Here is a 17931-nt window from a genome sequence, read left to right as displayed (position 1 = left end):
TTGCTCTGTCAGGAGAAGAGACATCCCATTTCACTGTTGCTAGGCTGGGAGAGAAGTCCAGGGTCCCCACTTGGTCTTTGTCAATGCTCAAAGTGCAGTGTGCTCTTTGGTGGAAGCTGGGAAGGGTGGATGTGGGAGTTCTGCCTCCTTACTAGTAGGCCTCCACGGATACCTCCCTGGGTGGAAGAGCTAGGAGCACCTTCATATCCCTCCCCACGTGGTATCTACCTACACCAACAACCACTAACGAGGAGCAGAAGGACTCATTATTGCGGTGAGAGAGTGGAAGTCTTGACTCTGCTGGGTCTCCTCCTATGCCAGCCCCACAGAGGAGAGGGGTTCCTCGTTTCTGCCCAGTGGGGTGGAGGCCAGGCTCCTTCTGGCAGGGAGGGATGGCCTCCCAACTCAGGGAAGGGATGAAAGCCGTGGCTTCCTTCTTAGCCTTCTCTGAAATCGCCTTGGTGGGGGCCTGGGTGCTCACTGCTTCCTCAGCAGCGTGGAAATTTAGGGTCCCCACCTGGCTTTTAAGGTTAAAGGTGGAAATGGGGCTACAGTTTTTCCCATGTTGTCAGGAATGAGGTGGTTACTATCTAAATGTTTCTCTTTTGTTAGGCTGACTTTTGCTGCTGTCTTTTGACTAGCGGGAGTCAGCGTTTGTTGGAGCTTTTGTTGCCTGTGTCAGTTGGTGTTTCTGGGTGGCCAGTGTCATTGGGGACAAACCTGGGAGATGCAGGGCCAAAGAAATCCCAGGCACTCACCACAGTATCGTCCCTTGGGGCCCAAGGGCACTAGTTTTTCTGCCTCCTCTTTCCACCTTTCAGACTCTTCTTATGTTTGTTTTACGTATAATGCCCAGGGTTTTCAGCTGAACTTATTGGGAGAAATAAGTAAAAGTATATTTATTCCATCTTTCTGGGAGCAGAAGTTTCCACACAGCCCAATTTTTAATGATCAGAGATAGATCCAGATTTTAATATTTCCTGGTTTGTCTCTTTTTAACATTGAAAAGTTTATACAACAGGCAGGCTTAATACAAAATGTCTGTAGGCTAACAGTCTGTGTATTCGGCTCAGTTTCCCAGGATATTAGCTTTTCTTGATTAAGATTTGTCATTTTTACCTCATTATATAAACGTTTCTATTGTTCGTCTGGTGGCGACATTACTGACAAAGTTAACTGTCAAGGGCAGAGCCAAGAAAGGGGAATTGAGCAGGCAAAGATCGCTGGGCAACCAAATTAGACATCAGAATGTCCAAACACAAAAGTTATCCTACTTTATAACAAGGTAAAAAGCCTTCAAGCTTTTTAAATAAACCTATAAACCAGAGCATGATGTAAAAAATAAAATAAAATCACATACCCACATATAGACAGTCAGCCTGCTTTCCAAAGCATGATGCGAATTAGGGGTGATAGTATTTCATGAGTTGGGGACACCGAAAACATTACAAAGTAAAATCTTACTGTGGAACAGGAGAGAGAAAAATTATCAAATCCCCTCAAAACACCCACTCTCCCCCGAAACTACTTGCAGCTCTTCCTGTTGGTGCACAGTCTTATATAGCTTCAGTAGGTGCTGCAGATCTTAGTTTGTTGGTGTGCAGTTCAAGTGTTAAGGTTAATAACTAGAACCCTGAGTTTCAGGGACTTATGTAACCCACTTCCCCTGTGCCTAAAGGAAGTCTGTAAACTACTTAGCTAAGAGAAAAAAAAAATTAATCTTTCAGAGAAGAAAACAAAGAACTACCTCCCGTAGGCCACTACCATGTGCTAGCATGTGCGGAACTTTATCCCAGTAAGTTTTACTTTTCACTAAAAGTCCGTGAAGCAGATACTATGATTTTGCATTTTCACCGACCGGGACGCTGAGTCAGAAAGGGCAGGAGGGGCTGTGCAAGGGCGCCGGCTGGCTGGCGGCCATGCTACGACCGGCGTCCAGGCACGGCCGCCCTGAGGTCATGCTCTGGGCCAGCCTATCATGCGGATTCCAGAGGGCGGCGATCCTGTGCTGGAAGTTTAGGGAGACGGTGTGGGCACTCAGAAATGGCATGAACGGTAAGACACTTGAATGGACTCTGCCCTGAGGAGGCTGCCGTGCCGTCATTCGCTCTTGGTGTCCTCTAAGCAGGTTCTGGAATCTTGACTGGTGACACTCAAAGGGGTTTCCAGCTCCCTGCGTCAGGAAGTGCAGCCTCAAGGATGCGATGAGCTTTTTCACATCTGTGACTGAGGCAGCAGCATGGCCGTGCTCGGTGGTGTTTTCATGGCCAAACAAAATTGCCACGGGCACAGGTGGTATTCGTGAAGGTGCACAAACAGCGTCAATGAGGAGGCTTCCTGAGGTCCAGAAGGACCTCTCAGTGTGACAAGGCAGGGAGGGATTCACTTGGCTTCTGCCGTCTCGGGACAGATGCCACGCACCTTGTGTGCACACAGGCTGGCTCTTTGGTATGCAGAGGTGCCCCGTATGGTGTGGTAAACGACCAAAGAAGAGCAGAGGGGCTCAGGACCACAGCTCTGCCCCCCAAGTAGGTCCCGTCACACTGGGGAGTCGGAGAGCAACGGTAGCCTAGAGAATAAGCAGCACCCAGCCTCTGGGTTGTATTTTCCATTTTAATTAAAACCCTTATTTGTCCTTTCTGTCCAATCCCTGGCCCCATAGTCCATGCAGTTTTGCACGGCCTTTGAAATCAATGCAGGCCTATCACTTGGAATGTGGAGGCATCTAAGCATTTCCGTCGTATTTGCCTGGCAGATGTTGGGCACACACAGCCAGGCCCAGGGTGTCAGGCGACAGACTGTGGGGTCCCTGGTTGCCCGTTTTTGCGTCAGAGAGGCTCCTGTCATCAGCTTTCCTGTTTTAGTCAGTGCGCATCCCCGTTTTCCTTTCCTGCGGTGGATGTCCGGCTGTGACCAGGACATGTTGGTGAGGAAGTTGATGTGCCAGTTAGACCTCTTGTCAGCACGCTCTCCAGGTGGTAGCTGACGAGGAAGAAGAAGTGGCCAGGTGTGTCCAAGACACAGATTCGCAAAGGAGAGAAAACCGACTAGGAGTTTGCTGAAGGCTCATTAAAGAAATTGGAGGAAGATTGTTGGCATGTCAAGAACGCCTCACGTATCATCCTCCATACCCAGCGAGACAATTTGATGTTAGTCAGATGGACTTGGTATCATTGCAAAGCATCCATGGCATAAATTTATGCCTCATTTACTTTTATTTTTATTTATTTTTTATATTTGTTTTCCCCAACTCTTCTACAGCAAAGAGAGAGTATAATTAAGGAAGGATAAAATCAGTTTTGCTTTCAACTGCTTCCTAGTAAGATCTTGCATTAGAGTGACAGACTTATCCTGTCATCTGTGCACATATAGAAAATCAAAAGATGACTTATTTTGCTATTACTTTTCCCCCTAAACCTATTAAATTAAACAGCAAGGAAATTAATTTACTGTCTCGAGTTCTTCTATTTAGGCCAATTGTTTAAGTATACATAAAACATCTGCAAAAGAAATTACGTGGCACTGACCAAATTTGCCTTTTTATGTTGTTATCTGAGTCAGAACGTGAGTCAGAACTGAAGGCAGCATTTCCTTAATAATCACGGTGTCGGTTGTTTCCTCTGATGTTTTCAGGTGGCGACGTGACACGTGCCAACACTGAGGCCTGTCTTTTCTGAAGTCATCAGCGCTCTGCCTGATCAGGAGTAATGGATGTCAAGGACCGGCGACACCGCTCTCTGACCCGGGGACGGTGTGGCAAAGAATGCCGCTACACCAGCTCCTCCCTGGATAGCGAAGACTGCCGCGTGCCCACGCAGAAGTCCTACAGCTCCAGCGAGACGCTGAAGGCCTATGACCACGACAGCAGAATGCACTACGGAAACCGGGTCACAGACCTCGTTCACCGGGAGTCAGATGAGTTCCCCAGACAAGGTATGTGGAGCGACCCTGCGGACGTGCTGGCTGACGTGTTTGACTTGCGCTGTTGCCTGTTGTTGATGACCAAGGTTGGTGAGAACTGGGAGCAAAGTATGGCGCCGTCGAGGGTTCCATCAGAGTTTAGTTGAAGAGAACGGTCCCTTTTATCTCCCCATGGCCAGCTCCTGTGGGTATCCCAGAAGTGCCTCTTTGGTCCTGGGTGCTACATTCTTTGACAATTTGACAGTTGGTTTTGGAGACACACCGTGGTGGTTTTTGACAGATGTAACATAACAGCAGACCCGTGGCTCCATAGGGGGTAGATTTCTCTTGAATCATAGTATTTTGATTTCATTGGGGAAGAAAATATTTTTCTCCCAAATACTAACAGCTGACATTCTCTTCATGTTCAATATCCATAGGGAATTTGCTATCACCGGTCAAGGGTCGCTGTCAATGTGTGGACATGTAGATGAAGGCATTAGAGTTGAGTTGATTCCCTAGCTCGACATCCTGCATTTTGTGTTCCAGCCTTGCTGTGTGTGTGCTTTACGTGAACGGCTCAGCAAAGTTTCAGGTGAATGCACAGAACAAAGTTGACACTCTGGGAAGGGTCACTCTGCCAGTGCCAAAGGTCAAGGTCCTGCCTGTCTGGTTATCGCGTTACTGATGCTCTGTTTCTTGTTCCAGCAAGTGTTGCAAGTAATTTTATTCCTCATGAGATACTTTAACTTGTGTCCTAGTCCATCTGGACTGTTATAACAAGATACCATATAGTGGTGGCTTATAAACAACAGAAATGTATTTTGTACCTTCTTAGAGGTTGGGAAGTTTAAGGTGAAGGTGTGGACAAATCTAGTGTCTGATGAAGGCTCTCTCTTTCTGGTTCCTGGGTCCTCACAGAGCTGAAGAGGGGAGAGAGCTCTATGGAGCCTCCTTATTAAGTCACTAAGCCCATTCATGTCCTCATCACCTCCCGAAGGCCCTGCCTCTAAATACTAAAGGGATCAGGTTTGAGTGTAAGAATTTGGATGGTCACAAACATTCAGTCTGTAGCAGCTTGGAATTCCATTCCTGGCTCCTTAGCTTCCTTAAGTTACTTTACTTTTCTTTATTTCTTAGAAAACACTATATATATAAAATCTGTAAGTTAACAGTTTTTCTAAAAAATGTATTTTCATATGCTCCCAGTTTAGCCTAGCTCCGTCTTTTATATTTAGCAAAATATTCCCCCAAATCAGCCAAGAAACAGTTAAAATTGTGTTTCCATTCCAATTGTAGACCCTTGCAAGATACAGTTTTTATTTAATCTTCACTCTTATTTTTGGAGTTATTTTCACATAAATGAAACACATTTCAAACAGGGGGAGGGTTGCTTCAAAATGTCTTTGATCTGTGAGTGACTTCAACACGTGTTTTACTTCATGTTCTCACTCTATGCCAAAGTGCATGTAGTGGGAATTGGAAAGAAATACATGAAGAATTACTGCTTAATTAATTAAGGGGGTGTTTAAATTTCCAATATGAAAAATTATGACACCTTTCTCTTATTTCCAAGAGCATCACTAGCACCAGACTCAGATATTTTGAAAGGTGATGCACATTCACTGTGGTAGAAAGCCTCTCATTTTCTGCTGTGTTTTGGGTTTCGTTGATGGTGATGCTGCATATGTTTTGTTTCTTGTGGCCAGTGCTGAAATGCAGGCTCCTCTTCCTAAGTCTCACTAAAGGTGCATGCTGGCTTCTGGATCATTGTGCACTGAACTGTAGACCCCAGATTATTGTCAAATTGTGAATTGGCCTGCCACCTTTTCCCTTATTAATATGTACATAAAATGAAACCAAGTGTTTGGGATTTTATTTTCAAGTATACCTTTATTCCTCCTGTTTAATCTTGTTCCTCTCCATTGATAATAATGGAAGTTGCTTGGCCATATCAAACTCATAGCTTTGCAATTAACAATTCACACATGCCGTGTGTTGTTATTGAGCCCATATTTGTTTGTGTAATGTGTTTGCATGAATTAAAAACTGTGCAGGCCAGAAGTAAAAATGAAAAGGCATTGGAAAGTATTTGCATATGCAAGTGCAACTCCTTCTGAAGACATCTATGAATTTATGCATGAAAATGTAGTCAGAGTCTGAGTGGATCTACTTTGATGGGTTCTAAAATTGAACTCTGCAGGAAGTAAATAAGCACATATTTAAAGAGAGGGGGAACAGGAGATACAATCTGGCAAGCAATGCATTCACCGTGAAACTTAGCCACTACAGAGAGGGTTAAAATAAAATTTACACTCAGTAATAACAATAATTTTTTTAAATGTCATGCATTTCCCATTTTGTTTTCTTATTCATGAAATCAAAGAGCAGGATCATCTCAGTACTTATTAGCCTAGAGGTACATTAGCAAAGATCATAGCGTGATCGTCTCCTGTGGTATTCTTATTTAAAACCCAAGACACTGATTATAAAACAAACACGCTTCTCACACACAAGCAAGTTTGGCAAACAGTTGGATGACTCTCCAGATGCTCGGAGTAGAGGAGAATCACCAGCCAATGAAGTGATATGGGGTGAGGGTCAGACCTTGTCCAGTTTCCCCAGCTGGCCAGCTGCAAATTTTCAAATGTGAAAGGCTGCCAGGTCCCAGCGGGAGAGATGAGAAGCTTCTAGAAGCTCCCATCAAAATTAGGCCTTCTTTGCTTGCTTTCCACATAGAATCCTCCTCTGCCACCTTCTCTTGTGGGCCACTTAAGCAGAGACAATGCAAATTACCTGTCTGACCTCTATTATGCTGGATCCTCCTGGTGCGAAGGCAGAAAATCGCTGACCTTAACGTCTGCGGCCATTGGAGTAATTAGTCATTAGTTAATGACTAACCCTGCAATAAATGGCATGCTAGTGGTCGGAGTGTTAATGCACCTGACAAAAGTGACCAGCGGTCTGAGATGTGATCAGACCTGGACCCAACTCAGCCTATGAAGTTGGATCACATAGGTCAGCCAAATTCCTGGGCAAGTTGTACACACCTGTTCTTTTGGACTCTGAAGTTAGGGTGTAGAGCAGTGGGATATGCAAGACAGACTGCCGTGTCTTAGGAGCCTAAAGTTAGACTTGAACTCTGTTTTTGCATATTTGGGTGTATTATGTGGATCACCAGGATTAGTACACAGCATTCAGATGAATTGAACAACAGTAACAATAACAAAAGAAGGATGGCTAATACTGGGATACGCTTTCTGCATATCAGATGCCAATCTAAGCATTTCACCTGTGTCAGTTCTGTTAATGTTCACAGCATTGTTGTGAGATGGATATTTTATTACTCCCATTTTTATGGAGTAGGAAACCGAGGCATGGAGAAATTAAATAAATCATCCAAGGTCACAAACTTAGGAAGAGGCGGACTCAGGTACCAGGGAGTTGAATTCAAGGGCTGTGTTTTCAGCAGTGTTTCCTCACCTTCCCAATGCATGCGTAAAGAAATGAAAGCAAGTCATTAAATCCTCCGTCAAAGGCTAAGGAGGGCCTATGAAGTTCAATTTATAAACTTATTAAGGACCAACCCCTTTAAACCTTTCTTAGTAACATAGGAACTGTAGTCATTCCTATCGATTGAACACATGATGAGGGCTACCACCAGCCCCCTGATCTATATCCCTGTTCTCACCCCACTTCCTCCATTCCCAGCACTACCCAGACACCCAGAAAGTGTTACTAGCTGCGGTCCTGCTACGCTAAACCCCAAGTGCAGGAGAAAGCTCCTGCTGTCCAGATCCTGCCTGGCTGTCAGCGGAGATTCTCTGCCCTCCCTGGCAGCTGCCACCTTTTTACACAACCTCTCAACCCGGAACGCTAACCAAGAAAGGTGTTGCTATCTAAATGATATTGCTCAGGTAAGCAGAACTGGCTGGTTTCTGTGTTAGCTGGGGCCCAGTGGGCCAGAGAGCTCAGCCAGGCTTCTCACTCTGCAAAAAACCCTTCTTCCCAGTTAGTAGTGCAGGTCTCTTGAGGGTGGGGGGCAAGATTGAATTCTTTCTCCGCACCTCGTGTCGGGCTGGCTGTTTGGGTCAAGGTTGAAGAAAGAACTGGGAGAAGATTGGATTTTTGAACGTATACCTCCATCAGTTCTCTCAATCAGTTCTTGCAGAGAAATCATTTTCACCAGCCCTTTCATGTGCTTTAAAAATACCTATACATGTATACATACTAGGCTAGGTTTGACTTTGGTATTTCATAAACTATTTCTCATTCTTGTGATCTTCAAAAGAATTGGAGCAATATTTTCTGCTCTGTGTAATTTGCCAAAGCACACATTTAACCTGTGTAAATTAACTGCAAACTGATGCACAACTAGTAAGCTACAGTATTACCTGTATTGATTCAATTAATATATCTAATTGTGGACATACTTTGAAAACTTGTGAGCATTCCTGTCTATACCATTGTTGTAAAATTGTTGTTGTTGTTTTACAGCACCCAAAGCAACAGTTAGAAAGCCTTTATTTTGAAAAATGCCAATCCTTTAATTTACCTACAAAGAACAACTTTTAGATTTTAGTAAGGTTCAAGAGTCGGTTTGGTCAATACTTGGAAAGCTGAAAGGTGCCCAGAGAAGATTGCTTTCGAATTATTCTCCTGCCTCTAGGCAGGATTTTTGTTCATAACTCAACTGAGAATACATGGTGTTCCTTAGTCTTTGCTTGTGTTGTTGCTTTAAAAAAAAATCTTTAGGAAAAGAGACTCTACAATCTTTCAGCGTAATATGGTTTGTTGTCTTCTTGCTGGCTAACTTAAATCTATGTTGCTTCATATGAGAGGCATGCGGGAGAGTAGCTAAGAAGCAGACCCAAAAGTAAATTGTGCTGGGACCTTGATCAAATTCTGGAGCGTAGGCTCTCTAAGACTCATTTTCTTCATCTGTAAAACTACCCACCAATATAGTCTTTGGGATAATTTCTAATGATTAGGCATTTGTCACTCTATGGGCATTGTCTTTCTTTTAACAGGTACTGAGTAAATGCTCATGGTTATAATTATCGTTGTTTTAATTCTATTGCCAGCAAAACTGGGAATCATCAGTTCTCCCATCCTCATCGTATTGTGTGCAACAGAATTTTTTTCCCCTTTGGATTTGTTTCCTATGACTTGCAAAATTCTGACATCTTTAAACCCTGAATTTCTCCTCCAGTTGTTGATAGAGTGTGTTGGCTCCCCACGCACCATACCTTTTGCTCCCAAGATGAACATAACTCACACATTATTTCCCTATTTTTAGAAAGGAATGAAAGATGCCATCTCGCAGCTGTCAGCTTGTGCCGACCCACTGTAACGGAGTTGCTAGTCAGACAATTTTACAAGGTAAAAAGAAAAGATTGGAAAAATGCTCTAAGGTAGTGCCACTAGATACACTTTTTTAAAGAGATGTGCATTTTATAGCACATAATTAAATGTGAGTTTTTAGGAATGGGTTTAATTAAGAGAAGACTATCCATATAATCTCTGAATGAAAATTAATCCATTCTTATCACTTTACACATAATAAGTTGAAGACTGTGTTACTTAGTTTTATCTGGATTTTCATTGTTGATATTCACTGCCATTCTAGGATTTACCTCTATAGTTTTCAGTAACTGTGGACATTGGGTAACAGTCTTTCCATTTGCCCTGTCCTTAGCCTTCACATACTGTGCATTCTGCATTCAACTGTGGGTTTAAGTTTCCTTGAATCATTTTCCCTTTCCTGCTCTTCTCTGGTAGTAATTCTCCAATGTTACCCATAGCCCTCTACTCTTTCTTCATCATTGCATTTTCTTTGAAATGATTTTGTCCTTATAACTTCAGCATTCACTGTTTCTACTTCTCAAGATTGTTTCAGTGACAAGTGAAAGTAAGATAATAATATCCCAAATGAGGCTGGCTAATGCAACAGTAAGAGGCTCTGTCACATCACTGGGAAATCTAACAACACATCTGGCCTCACACTCAACGTCTTATTTCTCGTTCTCTTTACTTGGCTTTAGTCTTGAAAAAGATCTATTTGAAGATATCTTGTGACAACTCACTCTCATATTCTTTTCCTTTGGTCACATCATTGTGAAGACTTTTGTTTGTTTCTTTGTTTTCCCAATCTTACGCCAAACATTCCCAAGGAGGATTCACATGGGCCTGGCATGGACATATGACAATATCTCTGCCTATCACTCTGACTTTAGTTGGCCATGTCTTGGACTTAGTTAGGCTTACCCTGTGCATGGAGATAGCTTTTGGTCAGCCCCTAGTGGAATGGATTCTATATAGGGAAGAAAGGTTCTTATATTAGAAGTAGGTTTACTAACAGATGCTCCCATCCCAAGTGATATGGAAATCTAAGACAAGTGTGGTCCTTCCACACTCCATTTCTACTTTCCTAACTGCTCTTAGAATATTTCTTCTTAGATAACCAAGTAGCCAACTTAATTTTCTTTTCCTCAAAATAAATTTCCATGTATTATTTCCCAGCTTTTGGGAATAATGTAACAGCTTTTGCTTTTTAGGTAGACTCTGCCAGACTCTTTTTTTTTTTCTTCTTGATTCTTTACATTGTTGTTCACCAAAGCACAATCATTATTCTCTCTTAATTTATCTTATTTCTTTTTCATGTTCCATGAGAAGCTGCCAACATTTTTTACCATTTAAATTGTCTCCTTTCCTCAGTCTTTCTTAGCATATTTTTCATACAATGAAGTCTTGGGTTTTTTAAGCACTGCCCTGTTCTTGCCTCTCTACTCAAATTAATTAAAAAATATTTGGGGAGTACTTGTGGGAAAACTGTGTTATGGGATACAACAGGAAATAAGGCAGAAGTGGTCTGTAGCCTCACAAAGTTTGGTAATCCTAGAGAGGACAGATATAATAAACATGTAACTAGGTACAATGTGAGAAATACCAAGAAAGGGAAAATATTGGATAGTTTTGGAGAGACATCAAACCTAGAATTGCACATTAAAGATGTCAGAAATTGTGACATCCTTTCGTACATGTGAGGAATGAGGAGGAGCTGGGAGATCAAACAGGCAAGAAAGAGTATTCAAGCAAAAGATAGAGTATGCGGAGGTGGGCAAAGTAGGTTTACAGTTCTGAATAAAAAAGAAACAGACCTTATTCTTGCATTATTTTTTATTGATTATTGTATTATTTTCCATTTGAACTACTCTGTGCCTACTTTTGCCCACACCCATATGCAAAGGTACAGAGATGGCACAGCTTGGTTGTTCCAAGGATCTAGAAGTTCAGGTTAGCTGGATGCAGAGTGGAGACAGATGAGCTAAAGTGGTAGGAGGCAAAACTGGGTCACAAAAGCATTTCTGGGAGCTGATGTTGCCTTTGGTCTACGGAGTATGCTCCGGGCAGATAAGACGGTCAGTGAGATGAGCTGGGAGGTTGTATTTCATCCAGGCAAGAGAGCGCAGTGGCCTGAGCGGGCTCGTGGAGGTGGTCTGAGACGGGTTGAACACCAGAGATTGTTGACTTTTTAGGACCCTGTAAAAGTGAAAGTAGATAGATCGTTCTGGGATTTTTCTGCATCGACTTCTTTCGTTTCCTGTGAAAAGACCATTGCCTTTCTGATGCTGAATTTCCTTAAAAAGCCAGGAGAAGTCAGTGCTTGTAAATAACCCCATAAGTGGAATTGCACAGATTATTAGGTCACATCCTCCTGGCATGGTGATATAAGCCTGAATATAAAAATGTGTTGTTACAAGAATTTGCATTTTTTCCCCTCAACCTCATTAGGTCCCGACCTATGTTAAGAGTAGCACCAGCAAGTGAACACCTCATATGGATCCAGGGCAAGGAAAATATAGGAAAAAATTGTGTTTCATCCACCACTTCTCTATGTAACCACAATACCTAGTTCATTTTATATCAGTGGCTAAATAAACTAGGGACTTATAGTAGGTATGAAGTGTGTGTGTGCATGTGTGTGTGTGTGAGAGAGAGAGACAGAGACAGAGACAGAGAGAGTGAGCACACAAGTGAGGAGGTACTGTATTCCCGGCAAGTGATATTTTGACTTGTAAAGCTAAGGATGTTTAGAAGGTAGAATTCATACTTTTTGGCAATTGATGGGACAAGCAAAGTGAGGGAGAGGATAGGAGTCAAGGATACTGCTGAAATTTGTGGTTATGAAAACTGAGTAAATGTTAGTGATAACCATCAGGGTTTGAAATGAAGGTCGAGCTGCTTTGTGAGTTAAGATAGTATGTGAAACTATAGACCTTCTGAATTTGAGGTGCCTTTATGCCATGCATGTATCGATATCTATTAGGCAGTGAACGTGCAGTTCTGAAATTCTAGAGAGAGGCATGAGCCGAGCAGAGATATAGGAATTGACAGCTAATGCGTTCGTAAGAATTAGTGTGATCATCCAGGAAAAGTGTGTAAGGAAAAGAAATAAGGAGCTCACATGAGAATATGGGTAATCAATGAAGAGGGAAAGGAAGAAGATAGTTCAATGAGAGTGGATAGAAAGAAACCTTACTTCCTTTACATGGCCCACTCAGTCAGCCCCGACTTGACTTAGCATTCAAAGCATAAATAAATAAAACATTAGTTTTATTGTCAAATTCAGTACTCAGAATTGGCTTCCTTTTTATTCCTAAATCAGTGGTCACAAAGTTAATGCACACAGATGATACTTGGCTTCGAAGTATGTTTTGTTTGGCTTACAGATTGCTTTGGAAAATGTGAGTAGAGTGCCTGTAGCCAGTCTGTTCACATTTCAGTTTGCCTTAGACTCCATGTCTGCCTTTGGTCTGATACCAGTCCTCCTGTTCAGTCATTTATTGTATATGTCAGGCCCCTGAAGGCTATTGCAACTACAAAAATAGCACAGACCTGCCTGTGTTCAATCCTTCCTTGTAAAATACCTATCTACCTATTCCAAATCCATTTATCCCACAGGCTTAACCTGCAGACCACTTTTTTGGTGAAATCTCTGCCCTCGGAATTCCAGTGGCCCTTAACATAGTGTTATCGTTGTGATTATCCTCTTTGTGAGTGACTCAGCGTACACAGCGCACGATTCCATGACTCCTGTGAATAGGGACATAAACAAAGCACTCAGCAGTTTTGTGCACTGACTCACGGGTGCAGCTACAAGAGAATGCTTTCATAGTAGTGGCTTGTATCCAGTTTTAATGAGAAGAATTTAAAGCACAGCTCAGAACAGCACTCCACCTGGAATGTGTGGGTTATGTGTCCAGCATGACAGTATCAAATCCCACATTGTGAAATGCCAACTTGTAAGAGTTTTGTATTTTTGTTCTTTTGGGGTTTTTTTTTTTCAATAGACTCTGACACTCACATATTGGATTGCACTAACATTTGCTTTTTCTGTGTATTGGTGGTCCTAGGCTGGTGCTACATATTGTAATTGTGCCTCTGTCGGGACCTACTATGTCTTGTCATATGGGTGCAATGTGTTGGATGATAGGATACAATTCTGAATGGAGACTTAAAAAAAAACTGCACTGTGAGAGATGACAAAAATTGCCAATTTCTGTCTCACCATGGCTGAGGGTCTGAGTCCAGGAGGGTTATTGCCCTGTCTACTGATGAGTCATCACATTGATCTTATCAAAGGAGACGTTACATTTTCAGTGTCATGTTTTAGGTTTGTAGTTTAATTTTCAGCTCTGGCAGCTCCAGAAGCATCCTTAGGGACACGTGCAGAGGAGGGGGCTGGTGTGCACCCTAAGTGAATTCATGTTCATTTCTTGAGCACCTTAATTGACATGCATATCTCAGCAGCCTCTCCCTGCGCTGCAGCCAAACCCCATTGCACCAGCAAGTTACTCAGTATTCCTTCTGCACCGGCTGCTTTCCTTCCCACTCAACCTCAAGTCAGATCTCCTTTGGTAATAAATCTCTGCTGGGAGCTATCAGAACAAATACTGAGTGTGCGCAAAGGTATTAAAAATAAGTGCAACATAGACTTATTTAATAATGTCCAACAGCCTTTCATAATATTTGGAATATTTTACTGAAGTCACTTTGAGCATTATGTTTAATGCATTTTCTCCAAGATGGAAAGATCTTTTTGAAGAAACAAAACAGAAAAGTCAGAGGGGCTTCCTCATCTTCTCAGCTGAGCCTGGTATTCCCCTTCCTTTTCCAGGTCTTTCTCTTTGGCCAGAGCCGCAAAATGTGAAGCCTCTCTTTGTTCCCCTTGATTTATGAAGAGTAGGCATTGGGCAGTCGCTGTCCCACTGGGACGCATTTTATTTTAAAAATAGTTTGAAGCACTTCCTTTTAAATTCCCTCACGTCCACTGCCACCTTGGCTGTATAATACATGCTTTCCAGGCTGTCCTTGGACACTGAAGCTTTGCTCTATGTATGGAGAATTAAAGCACTGAATTTATTTGTAGCAGTTTGAACCAAAATGTTGAATTTATTCAGAGAGTAATTCCAGTGGATTAAATTTGTTTCTGTGGATCTATTTGCTGCAGCTGGAACATTGATAGAAGGGAGGAATATTACTTTAATGTCCTCAAACAAACAAACAAAAAGAATCAGTCAACTGCAGGATGAATATCCATAGTCCAAACAAATTCCTCTGAAAATGACTGCAAATTCAGGGACCCCCACCCCATCAGCTTAAAAAAGACGCCTGGTAGCCTTAGGTTCAAATTCTCCTTAGCTCACAGTGATATGCGCGTACTAAGACCCTGTGTTCCTTAAATGCTGCCTGGAGAGGACCCACTTAACACTCTCTGCTTCACACACCCAGGGGCTAAACAGCGGGGAGGCCGTGGCAAGGCGCTGAGTTTTCCGAGCTGAGCAGTGACGGGACAGTGAGTGTGGCCACACGGCACGTCTGTCTCCGGACCAGGGGCCACACATTAGCCTCTTCGGTGGAGTTTTGAAAAAGTCCTCATGCCAAAGCCTTGCCACAGTCTGATTAAATGAGAATCTCTGGGGAGTCGGACCCAGGCATCAGTATTTTTAAAGCTGTACTTTCATAGAAATAAAACATCTCAAAGGAGCAAGTGTAATAGGACACCCTCTACAGAACGTACCGGTAACCATTTCTTTGGTAACTGGTGGTACTTCAAGCTTACAGAGTCTTATGTTTAGCTTAGTGACTCCAAGTCTTGCTTTTCACCCAGAAGCCCATAATTCTAGTTTTAATAGAGCTTCCTAATTCTTAGCGGGTTTTGCTTCATAAATGCCATGTGGCGGGGAGCTCATTACACAGTGTTTCCAAGCCAATAATGAGCAGCTGTTTGCCTGTGTGTAGGGTATCGCAGGTCCTTGGTCGCCGGGGTCCACCTTTTCTGGTTCTGAGTCAGAAGCAGCAAGAAGACAGAATCCTTTATCTCCCTTGCCTCTCATATTACATTTCGTTAGAAGTTAGAAGTATGTGTTTAATTTGAGAACCTGACTAGTAATATAGAACATTGTCAATTAATTATATCAATAGATCCAACATTTTCAACATCAAAGGTGCAATGAATTTAAACCCAGCATTGGAAGAAGCACCATCAAGCTTGTTTATGTTGAAAGGTGAAGTCAGTGAGGAAAGTTAGTGTTAGTAGTGAAGCGGGCCCCTACCTGCTTCACTATTCACAAAAATTGTGCATATTTATTAAGCGTAGGAATGGTTTTAAGTCAGGATACACAGTTCAGCACACACAGGGGAGGGAGGGTAAAACAGGGGAATGAAGCAGGCTGCGTTTCCAACGTGCATCCTGGTGGAGACTGTCTTGATTTGGATCCCGTATGTCCAGGCAGTGCCTCTCAGCTCAGGCGGTTGGGGGCCGTGAGGGAATTCAGGTATGGCGTGGCTAAATCTCCCAACTTCTCAAGAAAATTTTAAAAGCTTGACTTCTTTTTCATAAATTCTCAGACTTTAAACGTTGCTGTAACAACCACACGGTTGCGCAGTGCAGGAAGGCTCTGCACAACCAGATCCTGGCCTCATTTCATGCCCTAGAATTTGCTGATGGCAAGGAGCTGAGTGCCCTTGAGGAAAAGAGCCGGCAGGCACCAGCCATCCCAGAGTCAGCGGCCGCGGGGCCCGTCTCACCAGTGGGTTCGGGAGCCAAAGGGTAGGAAACTGACCGTAAATGCTCCTCTCCTCCTCCTGAGAAGCACAGTCTCAGGCTGCTTGGAAGGGTCTAGCACAGCCATCCCCAGCGTTTTGGGCACCAGGCACCGGTTTCATGGAAGATGGGGGAGGCAGGAGGCAGATCTCAGGCAAGCTTTGCTTGTGGCCCGGTTCCTAACAGGCCGCGGACTGGACCGGTACCGGTTTGCAGCCCGGGTGTTGGGGACCCCTGGTCCAGCAGTACCCTCGTTGGCCACCCACAGCAGTGTTCAAGTCCATAACTCGTCCTGACTGGCCTTCCCCCGTCCTGTGTTTGCCCTGCCCCTCGCTGCTGCTCTTTTGCATCACTTCCCGAATAACATACTCATTCACAAGCATTTGTCTCATTCTCTTCTTTCAGGGCAAACTGGGCTAATACCTTTGGCCGCTGACTCATGTTAAGATACACTGTGGAGGCCAAAAGAAGACCATCTGTAGGGCCCAGGTGGCTTCTGAAGCCATCAGGGTGGGTGGGGTTCCTTCCCTGGGAAATGGTTGATTGGAGAAGAACTCACGGAGCTTGCGTTACAGGTAGGGCTTGGCAAGTACTCAATTGCAGGAGGTTCGGAATTTGTTTTTGGTTTTGTTTTACATAAGAAATACTATGATTTCTTTCTGTGTATTTGGGTAATATTTTTTTAAAAAGTAATAAGCTTTCAATTTTAGAATAGTTTTAGATTTACATAAATGTTGCTAAAAGATGAAGTCGCCCAGTTGGTTGTCTTGGCTGTCGCTTCTGATACACGTAAGATTTCCAGCTCCACGCCTAGTAGCCTGATAGTGTGTTCTCTTAGAAGCTAGGGTGCCAGGCCTCAGAAAGGGCAGCGAGCAAGCTGCAGGCATGCCCTGCGAGTTTCCTGAGGGTGAAGACAGTGCCTCGCTCCTCTTTCCATCCCCGTGAGCCCCTGCCGTGCGCAGGGACATTTAATAAATCTTTCCTGAACGTGGGGATTCCGTCCCCCGTGAGAACCTGAAGGGGTCACATCCAGTCCCAAGCCTCTCCCTCCCATCCGCCTTCCTGAAGGGCAGCGCTTCCCACTGTGTCATTTCGGTTTGGCCACAGGAGGTTGGGAAGGAGCCTTGGAGAGCAGGATGTTTTACCCAGGGCTGGCTTAGCCGGACTCCCTCGCGCTCTCGCATGATCAAATGAGTGTTGTTGCCGAACAAAAACAGAACCGTGGCTGGGTCACACCCGGTACCACGAGAGCTTTCTGGGGCATGCGCGTCATGATGCATTTTTAGCCAAACCCTGAGTGAAAGCCAACGTGCATTTTGTTTATTTTCTGGATCCTCTAAGCATGTATCTTGCTGGTTTACGGGATAGCTAACCAAAACAGTAACAATAACATGTTGAAATTTCATCCTCAGATTTCTGATCACCTTTACAAGGTGTTTTTATTAACCCTTTTCAGGAAACTCCAATGGCTTGATCATAAAGCTATAAAAGGTGGAATTAATATCTGTGTGAACACTTTACTTTCCTTCAACCTCAGTTTACATCTCAGAGGAACGATTAGTCATAGAATGGTACGTTATGTACTAGCTTAATACTGTAAGCTACTTGCTTTCAGTCTTTCACAGCATTAGAAGAACTCAGCACATTTATAAACGGACTGGGTCAGTGATGAAATGAACAAAAGGCATTTTCTTTTACAGTTTTGTTTCTAATTACAAAAGAAATAATGTCTAATGAGAACTTAGGAAGTACCTGGTATCCTGCAATGCATCTTAAATGTATCAATTTAATATCGCCCCATTTTAAAAATAGAAAAACTGAGGTACCAAGATCATAGACAGTCAGAGCCGAGGAGACAGTGGTAATTCACTGGAGGATTTTCAGCTCGAGGGCCACGTATCATTTGGATTATAAAGGAGTCC

At 43.3% G+C, this 17931-nt stretch overlaps 1 protein-coding gene across 2 annotated transcripts in view; it reads left to right on the top strand.

Annotated features, from left to right (window-relative positions):
- Positions 1-3707: 3707 nt before the first annotated feature.
- Positions 3708-17931, top strand: part of TENM2 (teneurin transmembrane protein 2) — an 831811-nt gene continuing 817587 nt past the window's right edge. For both annotated transcript variants that reach the window (XM_054568075.1, XM_054568074.1), the window contains exon 1: positions 3708-3933. In XM_054568075.1, coding sequence (XP_054424050.1) covers positions 3708-3933 — 226 coding nt within the window. The remainder of the gene's footprint in view (positions 3934-17931) is intronic.

Source organism: Pteronotus mesoamericanus, unplaced genomic scaffold (genome assembly GCF_021234165.1).
Source record: "Pteronotus mesoamericanus isolate MK-2021 breed Mesoamerican mustached bat unplaced genomic scaffold, CSHL_Meso_final contig_2, whole genome shotgun sequence".
Lineage (NCBI taxonomy): Eukaryota > Metazoa > Chordata > Mammalia > Chiroptera > Mormoopidae > Pteronotus > Pteronotus mesoamericanus.
This window is presented reverse-complemented; position numbering and strand designations above follow the sequence as displayed.